At 39.1% G+C, this 15,189-nt stretch overlaps 1 protein-coding gene across 1 annotated transcript in view; it reads right to left on the bottom strand.

Moving 5' to 3' along the window:
* Nucleotides 1-14,125, bottom strand: part of LOC149179901 (heat shock protein 90-1-like) — a 42,789-nt gene extending 28,664 nt beyond the window's left edge. The window contains exon 1 of the mRNA XM_089413685.1: nt 13,994-14,125. Within this exon, the coding sequence (XP_089269811.1) occupies nt 13,994-14,125 (132 nt within the window). The remainder of the gene's footprint in view (nt 1-13,993) is intronic.
* Between the last annotated feature and the right edge of the window lie 1,064 nt (nt 14,126-15,189).

The raw sequence follows: 15,189 nt of genomic DNA, 5'->3' as shown, positions 1-15,189 counted from the left end.
ATCAAATTATCTTTAATAGAAAATTATGAGGTTCAAGCAGTGGAAGATCACATCGAGCATCAATAACAAGTTCTTCAACTCTTAAAGGATAACCTCACTCTGGTGTAGAATCGAATGAAACAACAAGAAGATCAGCATCGTAGTGAAAGAAGTTTTGATGTAGGTGACTGGGTATTTTTACAGCTATAACCATACAAACAAATGTCCCTCAAGCAAGCTAAGAAGGATAATAAATTATCACCCAAGTACTATGCTCCTTACAAGGTGTTGCAAAAGATTGGTACTATGGCATACAAATTGGAGTTGCCTACATCTTCCTGAGTACACCTAGTTTTCCATGTTTCATGCTTAAATAAGGTTATCGATGACAACCTCCCAGTTCAAACAGTGTTGCCAGAATTTGATGAAGGAAAAATCATATTTGAGCCTGAAGCAGTCACAGAAACAAGAACCTGGCAGTTACATAATCGATTAATTTCAGAGTATCTCATGATGTGGAATAACTTACCCATTGAAGATTCCACATGAGAGGATGAAAATTTTAGATAGAAACATCCAGAACTAATCAAGCATTGAGGACAACACTTTTTTGAAGCATAGGGGCATGTTAGGTCCCTATAATAATACTAGTGTATCCCCCTTATTGTTATTGTTAGTGTAGACCCCTATTGTTATTGTTATCCCCATGTATCCCCCATGTTGTTATTGTTGTGCCACCATTTGTTATTATTACATTATTATTGTTATGTAGGCTCTGATTATATTGTGACCCCTTAAACTCCTATATATACAAAGGAGATCTTATCATTTGTGTCATCCAATAATTGTTCATTTATGCAATGTAAAGGAGGTTCCCCCCTCGAAGAGGACAATTTTTAAGTCAATGATCTATATTTTCTTTTCTTTTGTGAGTTGGTTGCATAATAGTCCTTGAACGCTCTTAATCTTCATCTAGTAGTTTGCATTGGTGGAAGCTCCAATGGTCAAGATGTCTTGAATCCCAAAATCCTAATCATATTGTCCCACACTTATTGAATAATTTGAGGATGAAGAACAATGAATTTTCTTGCAAGTCCATTGCCATCGCGTTGTCCTCATCATATTGCTCCACACTTATTGAAGAATTTGAGGATGAAGAACAGTGAATTTTCATACAAGTCCATCACCATCGCGTTGTCCTCATCATGTTGATTCCAGTTGTAGGTAGCACGCTTCATAACTCCTCACGGTTGAGGAGATATGTGTTTTCAAAGTTGAAGCCCTAAATTGAATGTTATATGGCAACTCTTCTATTGGTCAAGTTTGGCATTAATAATTTAATAAGTTCTTGATTAATGCATAGAGGTCTTAATCTATCCTAATCAACTCATCATTGTTAATTAAATATATTATAAAATAATAATTATGCTAGTGCCAAATTTGGCCTCAAAGAATTACTCAAAATTTGGCTCCAAAATTAAAAATTAAAAATTAAAAATTAATTTTTTGAAGGTTAGCTCCCTCCAACTATTAGGTCGACTCCCTTACTGGTGACCCTTCAACTACTATGAGTAAAGACTCGGATCCTCCTCAAAGTTCAAGGAATAAACCACCATTACTTGTGATTTTTTTCTCTAAGTTATGTGGCCTGTGTAGTCTTGAAAATCAAAAGGAAGGAGGTTGAGTTTCATAGACTGGTCGGGCTTATTCTTTTATATTTTATTTTTGGTGATTTGTTGGACATAACTTGGTTTTGAAGGTTGATCCAGGAAGCATCTTGTGAGGTTTGTTTGAGGATTCTACTAAGAAAATTCCGGTCCTCTGAGACAAGCCCATATTGGGGACTTATGGGGCATCATTTTTTAGGCTTTAGGCCCTATTTGAAAATCCTCCAAAGGCTCGAACATGTGGTTTGTTGCAGTGTATTGAGGCTAGATTCGACCCTCTTTTCATATCTTTATGGAATCTTCAACTTGCTTAATTCGGATTATCTCTAAGGCCTATTTCCTAAGTTTTATGTGGCATATCTAAAACATCTTCTTTGTTATTGTCTGAGGCAGATTTCAAGCACAATTTGAGGCTAGCTCAGTGGTGATTTTGAATTTGATTTCAAGTATTTTCTAAGGAAAACATGAATGGTAACTCTGAGCTCTAATCCAAGTTTGTACTGAGGAAAGAACTGATACTTAAGCTAGATAAATTAAGGATTATTCTTTGGCTTGACTACTAGTCTCTTCAGTGATGATTCGAGCTCACTTAAAGATCTATCTAAGTCTTAATTCAAGGCTATCCTAAGACAACCTTTATTGGGATTTCTAAGCCCTAATATATTACCTTCAAGGGAAAATAATTGAAACTATCTAAGGCTAACTAAGAACAATATATGAAGCATTTTGATAGGCTATTCTCTATGATTGAAAGGAATATCAAGAAGATTCACATCCCTTCTTTGAACAGATCAAACTTGAGGCATTACTATTGAAGAATGTGGGCAAATTTTGGCACTATATACAACCTCTTATTGTGATGCATCTTCAGTCCTTGTCTAAGGTAGTTATATGACCTATCTAGTCAAAGGTGTGTTGGCACAAAGTTTGGATTCATTGAGGCATTTGTTCAGTTTGTTTTGACCTATTGATTGAAGGTATATAGTGATATCATCATTTGTATCTAGTTTTTTATATTGTATTTTAATATGATATGAAAGCCACACATATATTGAAAGGGTGAATTCCATTGTATATCTGAAGAATACCTAAGAGAAATCTGAGTGGTACATTTGACTAATTCCAGTAGCAAAATAAGGGGGAGCAAGGCTATGAAATATTCATACTTGACAACATCTTTAGTGGCATTGTCACATCAGCGGTCTTGAGGCATTTAAGGTCTCTCTTTTATGACAGTACTAAGATAGAAGTTGGCCCCTTTATGAAACATTTTTCAAGGATCTATGTTGGTTCTATGTTGTAAGTGTGATCTGACATAACGACTCATTACAAGACAATATTTGGTTTGTCAGAGCATGTTTGAATACTGATTAAAAGGTTTATTGGATCAATCCTTCAGTGTAGAAGGGAAACCTTTCATAGGAAAGAATATACATTGAATTTGTATGATAATATGAGTTGAATATAGCATGTTCTTATGATGTTGCCACAATAGGATTGAGAGAATATTTACTTATATGCTATTGTAGATCTTATGTTTATGGATTTCCATTTGTCAGTATGGTTGTAGTAGGTGTGTGATGTTATTGTTAGGGTTATGATATTGTTGTGTATTGTTTGAAGTCATAATATTGTTGATTAAGGGCATGGTTATAGGGCTCTTATGAGTCAGAGTTTGTTGTTATGTTGTTAGAGTCTGATGCATGTATTGAGCAAGAGAAAGAGGACAAAGTTCTTGAGGTTTGTCAGTATTGTTGAGCAGAGTATATGAGAGAGATTGTTAGTGTTTGAATTTTTCTAGGGTTTGATACTATTGGGCAAAGCTAAGGATTTGTATTGCAAGGTTTAATTGAAGACACCTTATTATTACAAAGTTTTGATACAGCTAGGGTAACCAACATGACAACAAGGTTGAAGACTGTGACTAGAGGTTAATGTTGAATGTGAAATCTGTATGACTTGTTGAAGCAGGTTGACTGGCCTTAATTAGTGGAGAGTATTTCTACTAATGTGGTATGACAGCCGACAGATGAGATCAACATGAACCTTGATAGTATTGTGGTTATGTAGCAAGATGGTTATGATTGTAGATAAATGCAATGACAAAGACAACCAAAAATATTATTCAATTGTCTCTTATCTTAAGGGTGGCAGGGTGATGCAAGGCGAAGAGTCGAGCATGAGTCGAGTCTCCTTCAAGTTGGAGCATTAGAACACTTTAGGGTGGTAGGGAAGGTTGGCGCTTATGCAAGGTGTTGAAGCATCCTTTCAATTGGATCTGAAAAAATTAGGGCATGGGGCATCCTTCCATATGGAGCTGATAGAACTAGGTCACTGGAGCATCTTTCCAGTTGGAGCTGTTAAATCAAGGTGTTGGAGTGTCCTTCCAATTGGAGCTGGTAAACTAGGACATTGGAGCATCCTTCAAGTTGAGGTTGGTAAACAAGGGTGTTGGAGCGTCCTTTAAGTTGGAGCTGATAAATCAAGGGTTGGATACTCCTTCCAGTTCTGTTAGAGAACCTTAGAAGTTGGAGCTTATTTTTGATGTAATCTTAAATACCTATATTGAAATATTTTGATAGTTTTTCTCCCGGAAGGGTTTCCACCTAAAAATATCTTGTGTACCTTCTTGGATGTTGTGCATTGGTTAATGGTGTTGTTGACTTATGTTTTGATCTAATGATAATGATAATTAATTATCTATAAATTTAAATTTAACTAATTAAAGTGAAACATTGATTCACCCCCCCTTAGTATTTCCAACAATTGGTATTAGAGTACGTTCCTTCATTTGCATCCTAATCGTTGTAAGGCACATCTCAGAAGTGTAGAGATGGGAAAGTCAAAGAAGCACATGTATGAACGATTAAAGGAAGTTGTTAGTATTGTAGTAGTGTCCAGATTTGTTACATCTAATGAAGAGAATCAAGTTGGTCCAACTTTTGAGTTTGATGAAGCGAAATATGAAATATGTGAATCTAGAGTGAAAGCATATTTGCAAGATCACGGATATCATGTATGGCACTCTATTTTTTCCACAGACACATTTATCGACGAATCTAGAAGGTACAATACAAAATCCATGAATGTCATTCTTAATGCTCTGCCAAATTCTGTGAAAGCCAAAGTAGATCAATGCTCATCATCCAAAAGGATTTGGAAGAATCTTCACAATCTCTACTCAAAGAAGCATGCAGGTTAAGATCAAGATGGTGGTGATAATGATTGTGATACAAATAAAGTAGATGAAGAAGAATAAGTAGTAGTTGACATGGAGGGAGAATTGATTAGTGCCTTGTGTGATATTAACAAAGCAAGGAAGAGAAATTAGATACTTGAAGAAGAATTTTCTTTCTTAAGATGTCTAGTGTAGGAAGCCAAAAAAAGACAAAAACTTGACAAGCCAATTAGAATAATTTGTTCAGAAGTATGAGGCAAAGCAAAAGGAACTTTATGAAATTTGAGATGAAAATGAAATAAACCGAATCAAGGAATGGCAAAAGGAGTAATCGCAAGATGTCGAAAAGAAATATCATGTTGTTAATAAGAAGGATCAAGAAATTTCTCAGTTGAAGATGAAGGCCAAAGAAGCAGGTGAAGCTCCGTGTAATGAAGGCACAACCTCCAAGCCCCCGCAAAACGAGGTTGATATAAAAATATTTCAAAGGCCAAATCTAAGTGAAGGGAAAAAGAATATTGAAGGTGATGTTGCTCTGAGAAGTCATGTTGAGGTAATCATGGACAAGGAACAACAAAGGGCTAAACCTCCTCTAAGAAAGAATGTCTACAGAAGATATTCAAGACAATACATCTCATCTAGGTACCCTATTATGTTTAATGGTTATTGTTTCTTGTAGAAATTATGGTGTATATTTGAAATTGCTCATGAAGTTTTAGTCAAAATCACAGGACACAAACCTACTCTATTGCTCTACGGAAAGTAATTCACAATCTAGGACAAAATTTTTAGACATGCAATAAGAAATAACACACAAGGACACAACATTTTTCCTGGGGAATGCAATCTACTAAAAACCCCAATGTCTGATTACATTAATCTGAGGAATAGAGATGTATTGAAATTTATTTTCTCAACAAAGCACAACCTACAAGTGCATAACCGATATCTCTGCTCACTGAGAAGCTCTGACCTAGACTTAGTCAATTTCCACCTCTGATTGAGCCCCTATTTCCTTGCACAATTCCTTGAGAAATTAGGCCCCGATTATTTAGGAACTTCTCCAAAATGGGTTGTGCAATTCCTTAGGTTTATCATTAGGTTTCATGCAACAGTTGTACACTCGAAATAGTCTACAACTGATGTTACACTACCTTGGAATCTCCACCTCAACTGGGTAACTCGATTCTCTGCATGCACTAGATATTTTGGGTTGATTGATCAGTGAACTAGATGATGGCTGAGTTTGACTAAAGTCCCATTGCACAACTGACATTCCACTAGTTCCTCAAACAGTTCGAACTAGTTTAACTTAACACAACTTTAGATAATTGACTTTGATTGCTATAAATCAACAATCACACATGCTTAACTGAACTCTAACTCCTCCAACTCGAATTTACTGATAAAACTGGGTGACACAAGCCATGCCACACCAGTTAGCTACATCCAAGTTGTTTGTTGATGTGGAAATTCGAATTTTCTCAATTTAATCAAGGGGCAAAATCAAATTGAGAATTTCTTGTTGCATTTTTCAACACTCCCTCTCAACAAGAAAGGGATTATCAACTAGTTGTAGTGGCTACAACCGCCGTCCAAAATTTTGGCTCGCATGCACATTTCAGAGCCTACCTTAGATCCTGTGATCGATCATCCTTGGTCACTTATTGGTAAGCTGATGATTTCAAGCTCTCCTCCTTGATCCTAAGAGTTGTCCACGTTCTCATCTTTATGTAGCATGTTTCATTTTCAGCCATAGGGGTTGTTGTTTGTCATGCAAAGGGAATGTTGTTTTTCTTCAAGGGAAAGCATGTGTGCTTGAGTGGTTGTCATCACATAGAAATGTTTCACACTCACTTCACGCACTCTTGTCACAAAGGTTGTTTCATCAAGCAAAGTAGGTCTTATGTATTCTGGATGGTCTACGTTGTGTCACTAAGTGTCCATGTGCGATCATAGTCAAGTCCTATCAATGTTTACATATGTTTCACTGATCTCACACTTAGCCATTTTCCCAAGCAACCTATCCTCGTCCAGCTTCCTGGAATTGTTCGCTTTTCTTCTGCAACTATCAAGCTTTCTCCCTTGCCTGCTAAAACCCCACAGTGCACAGAGACACCAACCTTCCTTGCCTGATAAAACCCCACAGCCCAAAGAGACACCAACCTCCTTTGCCTGTTGAAACCCCGTAACCTATAGAGATCCCAACCAACACTGCTCTCCAAAAATGCGCAGAGCAGTCAGGCAACCAACTCTACTCTCCAAAAATGTGCAGAGAAGTCCAGCTGCACTGCACTCTAAAATTGCGTAGATATACTTCTTAGGGACTACAGGAAAAGGTGACATGCTGAAATCACTTCCAAGGAGTTGAGGAGAAGGACCAAGGAACCAAGTAATGGAAAATATCAAGACCACATGCAAACTCTGTCGGATGCATGATCATCTTAAGGGTAAGTATGGTAAGTAAAGAACACCTTTCAAAGTACACCTCTTAGTTGAGTTTATAGGACTGCTTGTCATTGTCATATCATCATGTCCTCAGTAACATGCATGTGCGCAAACATGAAAAGTCATTTTATGTGTTTCTTCTACATGTCTTGCTTCCTTTTCACTTGTTTGACCAACTGTCGTCTTCAGCATGTTGATTGTTATGTCATGCTTGCGACCTCGTTCTGGTGATGTTGAAGGTTGTGTTTGAGTTGTGCTCACTATGTAAACATCTATCGCACTCACACACAATGTTGTAAGCACTGTCACGCAAGTGTCATCGCGGTCGTTCAACAATCTATCACAAGTGTCGCGCTTGTCACTCACACCCGTTGGTCAGTCAAACTAATTGTATGTTGTCTTGATGGTTCAAGGTGTCTTGTCGTCAAGTCATCTTGAGTGTGTGTTCACAAGGTCATGCATGTAAAAAGTCACTCGTTCACACACTTAGTCATTTTTCTGAAACTCTGTCGATCGGACCACCCTCCAATAGTCGTACCCTCGCTGAGATGCACTGCGCAGTCTCAGCTCTCAGTGATCATGAACTACTGCCTAGAATTGCGTAGAGATTGAGTCTGCCTCCCAACTAGTTTGCATTATGTAATCTTGGAGTCGACTCGACTGGCTATCACCCAGAACAGCGCAAAAGTTTCTTAGCAAGCCATCTCAATCTATGCTTCCCGCAAGAAAAATATATCAAGCCTCGAGCTAGTCAACCGGAGAGTTTGACCGGGCAGTGACCCCGGGCCTCACTCCTCCAAAAAATTGCGCAGAAGTTGCCGAGCATGCTCGCCTCTGCTGACTAAAGAAATTACGCAGACATATCGGAACGACACTCGTTGCCTGTCACTGCACTGTCCTTGAAATTTATGCAGTTCTGTCATCCAATCAGTCGGCGTGCTGCTCCTCCTGAAAACAACGTAGTTTTCATGGGTTGTCTCCTGGCTGCCTAGCATCCCGCTCAGCCCAAAAACTCCGCAGGGATGTCCTGCAGGCCAACCACCCAGCTCTGTGCAGTTTTGGCCAGCAGGCTCCCGTAGCCTGCTACGAGCCTCCCTGGAGAATCTGTGTAGTTTTCACTACTAGTGTTCCCCTATTGCCTCCACTGTATACTTGGAAAAATTGTGCATATATGCCCTCCAACTGAGCCAGGTCCTGTAGATAGTCATCGCTGATTCGAAATTCCCATCTCAGCCCCTAGTGACCTCTCCACAATTTTCATTAACAGTGCCCGGAGCCCGCATCCCGACATGAAATTTGCTTTGCGCAGTTTCAGAGCCTTGTCCTCTCTCCTGGTCACCTACATCCGAAAAGGAAAGATAATGCATCATTGTAGACTAGGATATTTCTGGATTTGATGTCATCTCGTCATGAGTGATTGCAGATACAGGTACACGGATGAGACATGGCGCGACGACGAATGGGATGAACAAGGAGCGCATGCTAGGAGACTTGTTCGCGAATGGACAAACACATGGAGCATGCCAAGTACAAGTGAAGGAGAGACAAGCATGTGAAACATCAAGAGAACACCAAGACCATCGATGACTCTACACACCTTTCCATGTGGAGGTGAAGCTATGGTACACCAAGAGCACATTCATCTCTTAGCAGCACTGCAAATCAACATGGACACCACCGGCAGCATGAAGATACCAGCTTTGTCATGTCGAGTCATGTCATGAGTCATCTCAGCCACATCACTACTGTGGGACATACTATTGTAATCAATGTAATGTAACATGGAAGTCCAAGAGACTCACATGTAAAGTTGAAGAGTCATGTAATTAAAACAATCATGAGGGAAGTCGAACAGTCACAAGGGTCATTTTCACCCTTGGCTCCTCCCACATAGCCTTGAGAGTCTGTAATATTTTCTTTGAGGAGTGAGCAGTGGCTCCAACGCCCTACTATGAGGGTTAGTGATGGAATGGTGTATGGATGTGTCTTGGAACTTTCTCTCAGTTCAGAAGCTTGTTAACAGGCCAACACCTTTTCACACATGTATTGTATTCATTTGTAAAACTATTCTTTGGACTCTTATAATGCATGTTTCTTTAACCTGTATTAAGACAACTGAACTATTTCAGTTGTTTTATTACATATGTTATTGGAAATGTGTTGTATTAGTTGTTAACGATGTCTCACCTGTGTGGGCTATCCCTTCGGACACTCGACAAATTCATTCTTGTAAACTTGTTATAATGCCCGTCGCACTCGTGTGGACTATTCCACTGGGTGTTTTACGTGTTATCTATTCACCTTGTGTTTGTGATTGCCGCATCTGTGTGGACTATTCTGTTGGAAGTTGCGCATGTCCTGTTGTGCTGTGTTAGAAAATTATATATTACAGAGCAATGGAACACATAAAATATTGCAAAAATATAAACACAGAAAGTGCATAAAACAAGAGGGACACAGATATACATGGTTCACCCAATTTGGGCTACGTCCACGGAGAAACAACCAATCCTTCCTTTTATATTATCTAGCAAAATGAAGAGATACAACCTACAACAGATGTGTTGTAATTCCCTCTTCACTCTCACACAATCACCTCTCTTTTTCTCGTTCAGAATACACATATACATAGTCGCAATGAAATTCCCTCATATATAGTGAGGGGTTGCCTTCTAGGGAAAAAAACCCTAAATTAAACATAACTTCTCCTGTCAGATTTCCGCCTAATGAATGGCCCAGATTGACTACGAAATTACAAAATTTTACAAGGCAATTTTACATCTATTTTTAGCTTCGGGGGCACTACCGCCCCCCCTGGAACCCCCTTGCAGCGCAAAAAATGGGCAGTGTTGCCGCCACATTACGAAATGGGGTCCAATGCGGAGATAGCTCTGAATAAATAAGATAATCAAGCTCCACACCAAACATGTTATGTGTCTGTAGCAGAGTTGAGACTATTCCCTTTCAACCTGAGACTCACTTCCACACTCTCCCTCTGCAGTGAAAGAACTTTGACATAAATGACACTAAGCACTCACCGGGCATGTGAACCTCGCTTTTTAAAGACAAAGAAAACCAATCTCACGTGCTAACAAGCAAGAGCTAAGGAATTTTTTAAGATAATGGCAACTGGTCCATTGTACCGGATGGGACTCCTACACCAAATGGTGTGAGATCTAGTTGGGACTTCATATTGAGGAGATCCCCTGAATGTTGGCTAGTCTAGCACCATCAACACAACCACCCCTATCCTACACCTATGGAAATCAAACTTCCCTCTTGACAAGGCCTTTTTCAAAATGTCAGCATCGTGTTCCTCTATCAGAATGTTCTACAACAACATTATCCTCCTCTGCACACAGTCCCGTATATGGTGATATGGGATATCGATATGCTTGGATCGATAGTGAGAAAAAGGATTCTCAGAGAGCTTGATGAAACTATGATTATCACAGTATATCACAGTTGGATCCATCATCTGAGAAAACAAGCCAGCAAATATATTTCTCATTAAGATCAGCTCACATGTTGCTTGACTTGCAGTCGTGTATTTTGCTTCTCTCGAGTTGAGCGCCACAGATCTTTGCTTCCTATTGTACTAGGAAATAGTTGTAGACCCAATAATGAAAATCCACCTGATGTACTCTTTCGGACTGATGTACTCCCCACCCAATCTACATTTGTGAAGCCACACAACTTCACTCCCTTTGTCCATCTATACCATAGTCCAAAATGGGTAGTGCCTCTAAGGTACCATAAAACATGCTTAGTTTCCTTCCAAAATAATTAGTTTGGCCTAACCATAGCTTGGCTCAGGTGGTTGACTACATAGCACATATTTTGGTTGTGTGTTCACAAGATACATTAGCGAACCCACTATTTGTCGATAAATAGTAGCATCCACTTCTTCACCTAAAGTGGCATCCTCCTTCCTCTAGTTGGTCACTAGAGGTGTCTCAATTGGTTTGCAACTATCCATGTATAACCTCTGTCGTATCTCATTTGCATACTTGCCTTGAGAGACAAACAATTCCCCATCACCTTTCAATACTTCCAACCCGAGGAAGTAGTGCATGAGACCCATGTCCTACATTTCAAGCTCCCTTACAAGGTCCTCCTTGTAAGATCTAATCAACTGCTCATCACCAGTTAAATTAAATCATCAACATATAAGACAATAATAATGAATTTACCTTATACCAAGATGTGATAGAGGTTTGCATCCACCTTACTTTTGGTGAAGCCCAAACCAATGAGATAGCTATCCTGGTGTACCAATCACGGGGTGCTTTTTTGAGACCGTACAATGCTCGCTTGAGTCTACACACATGCGACTCTTGATCAAAAGTCTCAAAGACTTATGGTTTCTCAATGTACACCTCCTCCTCAATAACTCCGTTGAGGAATGTTCTTTTTACATCCATCTAGTGGGTCCTTCACCCCATCTGTGAAGCCAAAGAAAGAATTGATCTAATGGATGAGTACCTTGCTACAAGAATAAAGGTCTCCTCATAGTCAATCCCCTCAACTTGATATTACCCTTGGCCACAAATCAGACCTTATACTTCTCTATGCTTTCATATGTTGGTTGATTCACCTTAAAGATCCATCTCGAATCCACAATCAATTTATCTGTTGTTCTTGGGAGCACTTTCCAAACACTTTTCTTTACAATGGATTTGTATTCCTCCACCATTGCATCAACCCATAAAGGTTTCTCTACTGCTTCCTCAAAATAGGATGGATCAATCTCTACAATCTCAGTCATTAGAGCCATGTATCCAGTGTACCAATTAGGTGACCTTCTTTACATGTGCTGATTTAAAGGAGCACCCACATTCTCCCTCACATCCTGCACAAGTCCCTTAGCTTCCCTGGTTCTTTTTCTGCCTTCTTTGGATGGTTCTGCTTGAGTCGTTGTCTCCACTCTCTCCTCCTCAATTTGTGGCTGCTCCAAAACTTCTTGAGGCTCCTCCTTTGGAGCTAAAATCTTCTCTTTTGGTGGGATCTGAAGCTCCCTCTCGAGAGAGCACCACATTGCTTTCTCCTCATCAAAATTTACATTCCTTCACACAATTGTCATTCTAAGGGATGGAAAGTACACACGGTAGTTGTGCGGAGTTTCTATGTACTCACAAATACCCCTATTTTTTTGTTGGCTCTAGCTTCTTCCTTAATTCTTTAGAGACATGGTAGTAAACATAGGCTCCAAAAATCCTGAAGTGCAACATGTCTATCTTCCTCCCCAAGAAAGCCTCCTTCGGTGTAATCATGCCTAGAATCTAACGAGGACTCTGGTTTTGCAAATAGACAGTGGTGTTGCATGCTTCAACCCACAAATGTAGAGGTATGCCTTGGTCATGCACCATCTCCATCACTTCTCCCATAATGATACAGTTCTTTCTCTCAGCCACCCCAATTTGGTGTGGATTGTGGGGTATTGTCAACTCTCGTTGAATGACTTATTTTGTACATAAATTTTTAAATTCATTAGAAACATACTCACCTCCATTATCACTCCTAAGAGCCTTCACCTTCTTGTCAATTTCTTTCTCAACCAGTGCCTTGAATTCTACTAACTTGGGGAATGTCTCATCTTTGTTCCGCGTGAAGAAGATTCAACACTTCTGTGAGAAGTCATCAATAAAAATGACAAAATATTTGTGCTTAGCAGTGAGCCTATTGAGAAAGGTCCACATACATCAGAGTGGATCCTTTCAAGGACTGCATGTGCTTTGTTGTCCCAATCATGGAATGTGTATTTTGGGTACTTCCCCAAAGTACATCTTTTGCATACATCATGTTGCTTAAGTACTCCTTTAGGGAGGCCTGTGGTTATCTACTACATAATCTTAAGGGTGTCATGATGAAAATGGCCAAGTCTTATTTTCCAAAGTTCACCAACATCGTGACTCTACACCTTCTCTACCTTTTGTGTTTAATGCAACACAGTCTTCCATATATGTCTTATACAGGTTCTTCACATGAACCTCTATATAATTCACATGTCCCATAGTTATGTGTATTAGGAATGATTTTCCTTTGCTAAAGATCACATCATAACCATGGTCTTCCAAAACTGCAACAGAGATGAGAATTTTCTTTAGTCCCGTAACACACATGACATCCTTGAGCCTGAGGGGGGAGTCTAACTCCATCTGAATCACAAACGCGTTATACCTTTTGTCATCCCCTATCTCGATGTGCATCTAAAAGTCTTTTTCCTCAGGTCACTGAAAAAATCACTACACCCTGTCATGTGCAATGATGCACCTGATTCCAAATAGCACACACTACCCATCACTATGGTAACCATGCATGCAATGAGAGTAAAGTCAATCTCAAACTATGAATCCAAGGCTTCACCTATTTCTCCTCCTGAGGTCTTCTTGCTTTCCTTTTTATGTGGACACTTCGTGGCATAGTGCCTGAATTCGTGACAATGAAAGCATTTAATTTTGGACAAATATTTCTTCTTTCCCCCTTGAATGGATTTTGTTTTGGACTAAGATTTCTCTTTTCCCTTATTTTCCTTTCCATCCAATGCAATTTTTTTTTCATCCTCACCCTTAGATGAATTACCATCTCTAGTATTCCGCCTTATTTTCTCTTGTACCAAATTAGACCATAAGTTCTCTTAATTCAATAGTTTCTCCCTCTCGTTCACCAAATCTTGATAGCTATGCCATCTCTTGGGAAGGTACAGAATGGCTAGGCTTACCAAGTATTCTTCAGGGACATTAACATTGACCCCGCCAAGTTCATCATGACATCGTGTAAACTTGCTCAAATATTGTAGAATAGTGGCATTCTTTTGCATCTTGATATTTCGAAGTTTATCCTTGAGCGCCATCTTCTTGTGGTCACAATTATTCTCAAAAAATTATGTCAATTCTTTCCACATTGTCAACAGAGTTTCTTTTACATGGAGATTTGAGAAAATGTGATTTGTACTCCCTCCAATATTATTATCCTCGCCTTGGCTACATATTTCTTCCACTGAGCAAGGTTCTAGGCATCAGATTCTGGTGGTTTTGCAACATCTGTCTTGATGTATTCTAGCAATCCATTGTGATCTAATACCGCCTCCATGTAAAAAATTAGAGGTTCCTTCCAAGGCATACTCTAGCCTTAGTCCATTGAAGGCCATCTTCTCAGCTCTGAAGAAATCCTACTGCACTGAACTCCAAATTCAAACCTCCTGAGAAATAACTTTGAAATTCCTTCTCTAATGTGAATCCTGCTTTGATACCATATAGAAATTATGGTGTAGATTTGCAACTTCTCATGAATTTTTAATCAAAATAACAAGACGCAAACCTACTTTATGGCTCTATGAAAAATAGTTCATAATTTAGGACAAAAATTTCAAACATGTAATAAGAAATAACATACATGCACACAATATTTTTCCTAGGGAAAGGAATCTACTAAAAAACCCAATGCCTTCTTGCATTAATATGATGAATAGAGATGTATTAAAATTGTTTTGCTCAACTGAGTACACCTACAAGTGCATAACCTATCTCTCTACTCACTGAGAAGCTCTAATGTAGACTTAGTCATTTTTTTCCGATGCTTGAGCCCCTATTTCCTTGCGTAATTCCTTGAGAAATTAGGCCCCTATTATTTAGGAATTTCTCCAAAATGGATAGCGCAATTCCTCAGGTTGATCATCAAGTTGCATGTAACACTTGTACACTCTGGAGTAGTCTACAACTGATGTTACATTGCCCTGGAATCTCCACCTAAATTGTGTAACTCAATTTCTCTGCATGCACTAGCTATTTTGGGTTGATTGATCAGTTAAATGGATGATCACTGAGTTTGATTGAAGTCACACTGCACAAATGACCTTCCACTAGTTCCTCAAACAGTTGAAACTAGTTTAACTGGAAACAACTTGAGATAACAAAC

This window comes from Pinus tabuliformis, chromosome 3_2, assembly GCF_031772625.1.
Source record: "Pinus tabuliformis cultivar Carrire ecotype Pingquan chromosome 3_2, CPIR1, whole genome shotgun sequence".
NCBI lineage: Eukaryota > Viridiplantae > Streptophyta > Pinopsida > Pinales > Pinaceae > Pinus > Pinus tabuliformis.
This window is presented reverse-complemented; position numbering and strand designations above follow the sequence as displayed.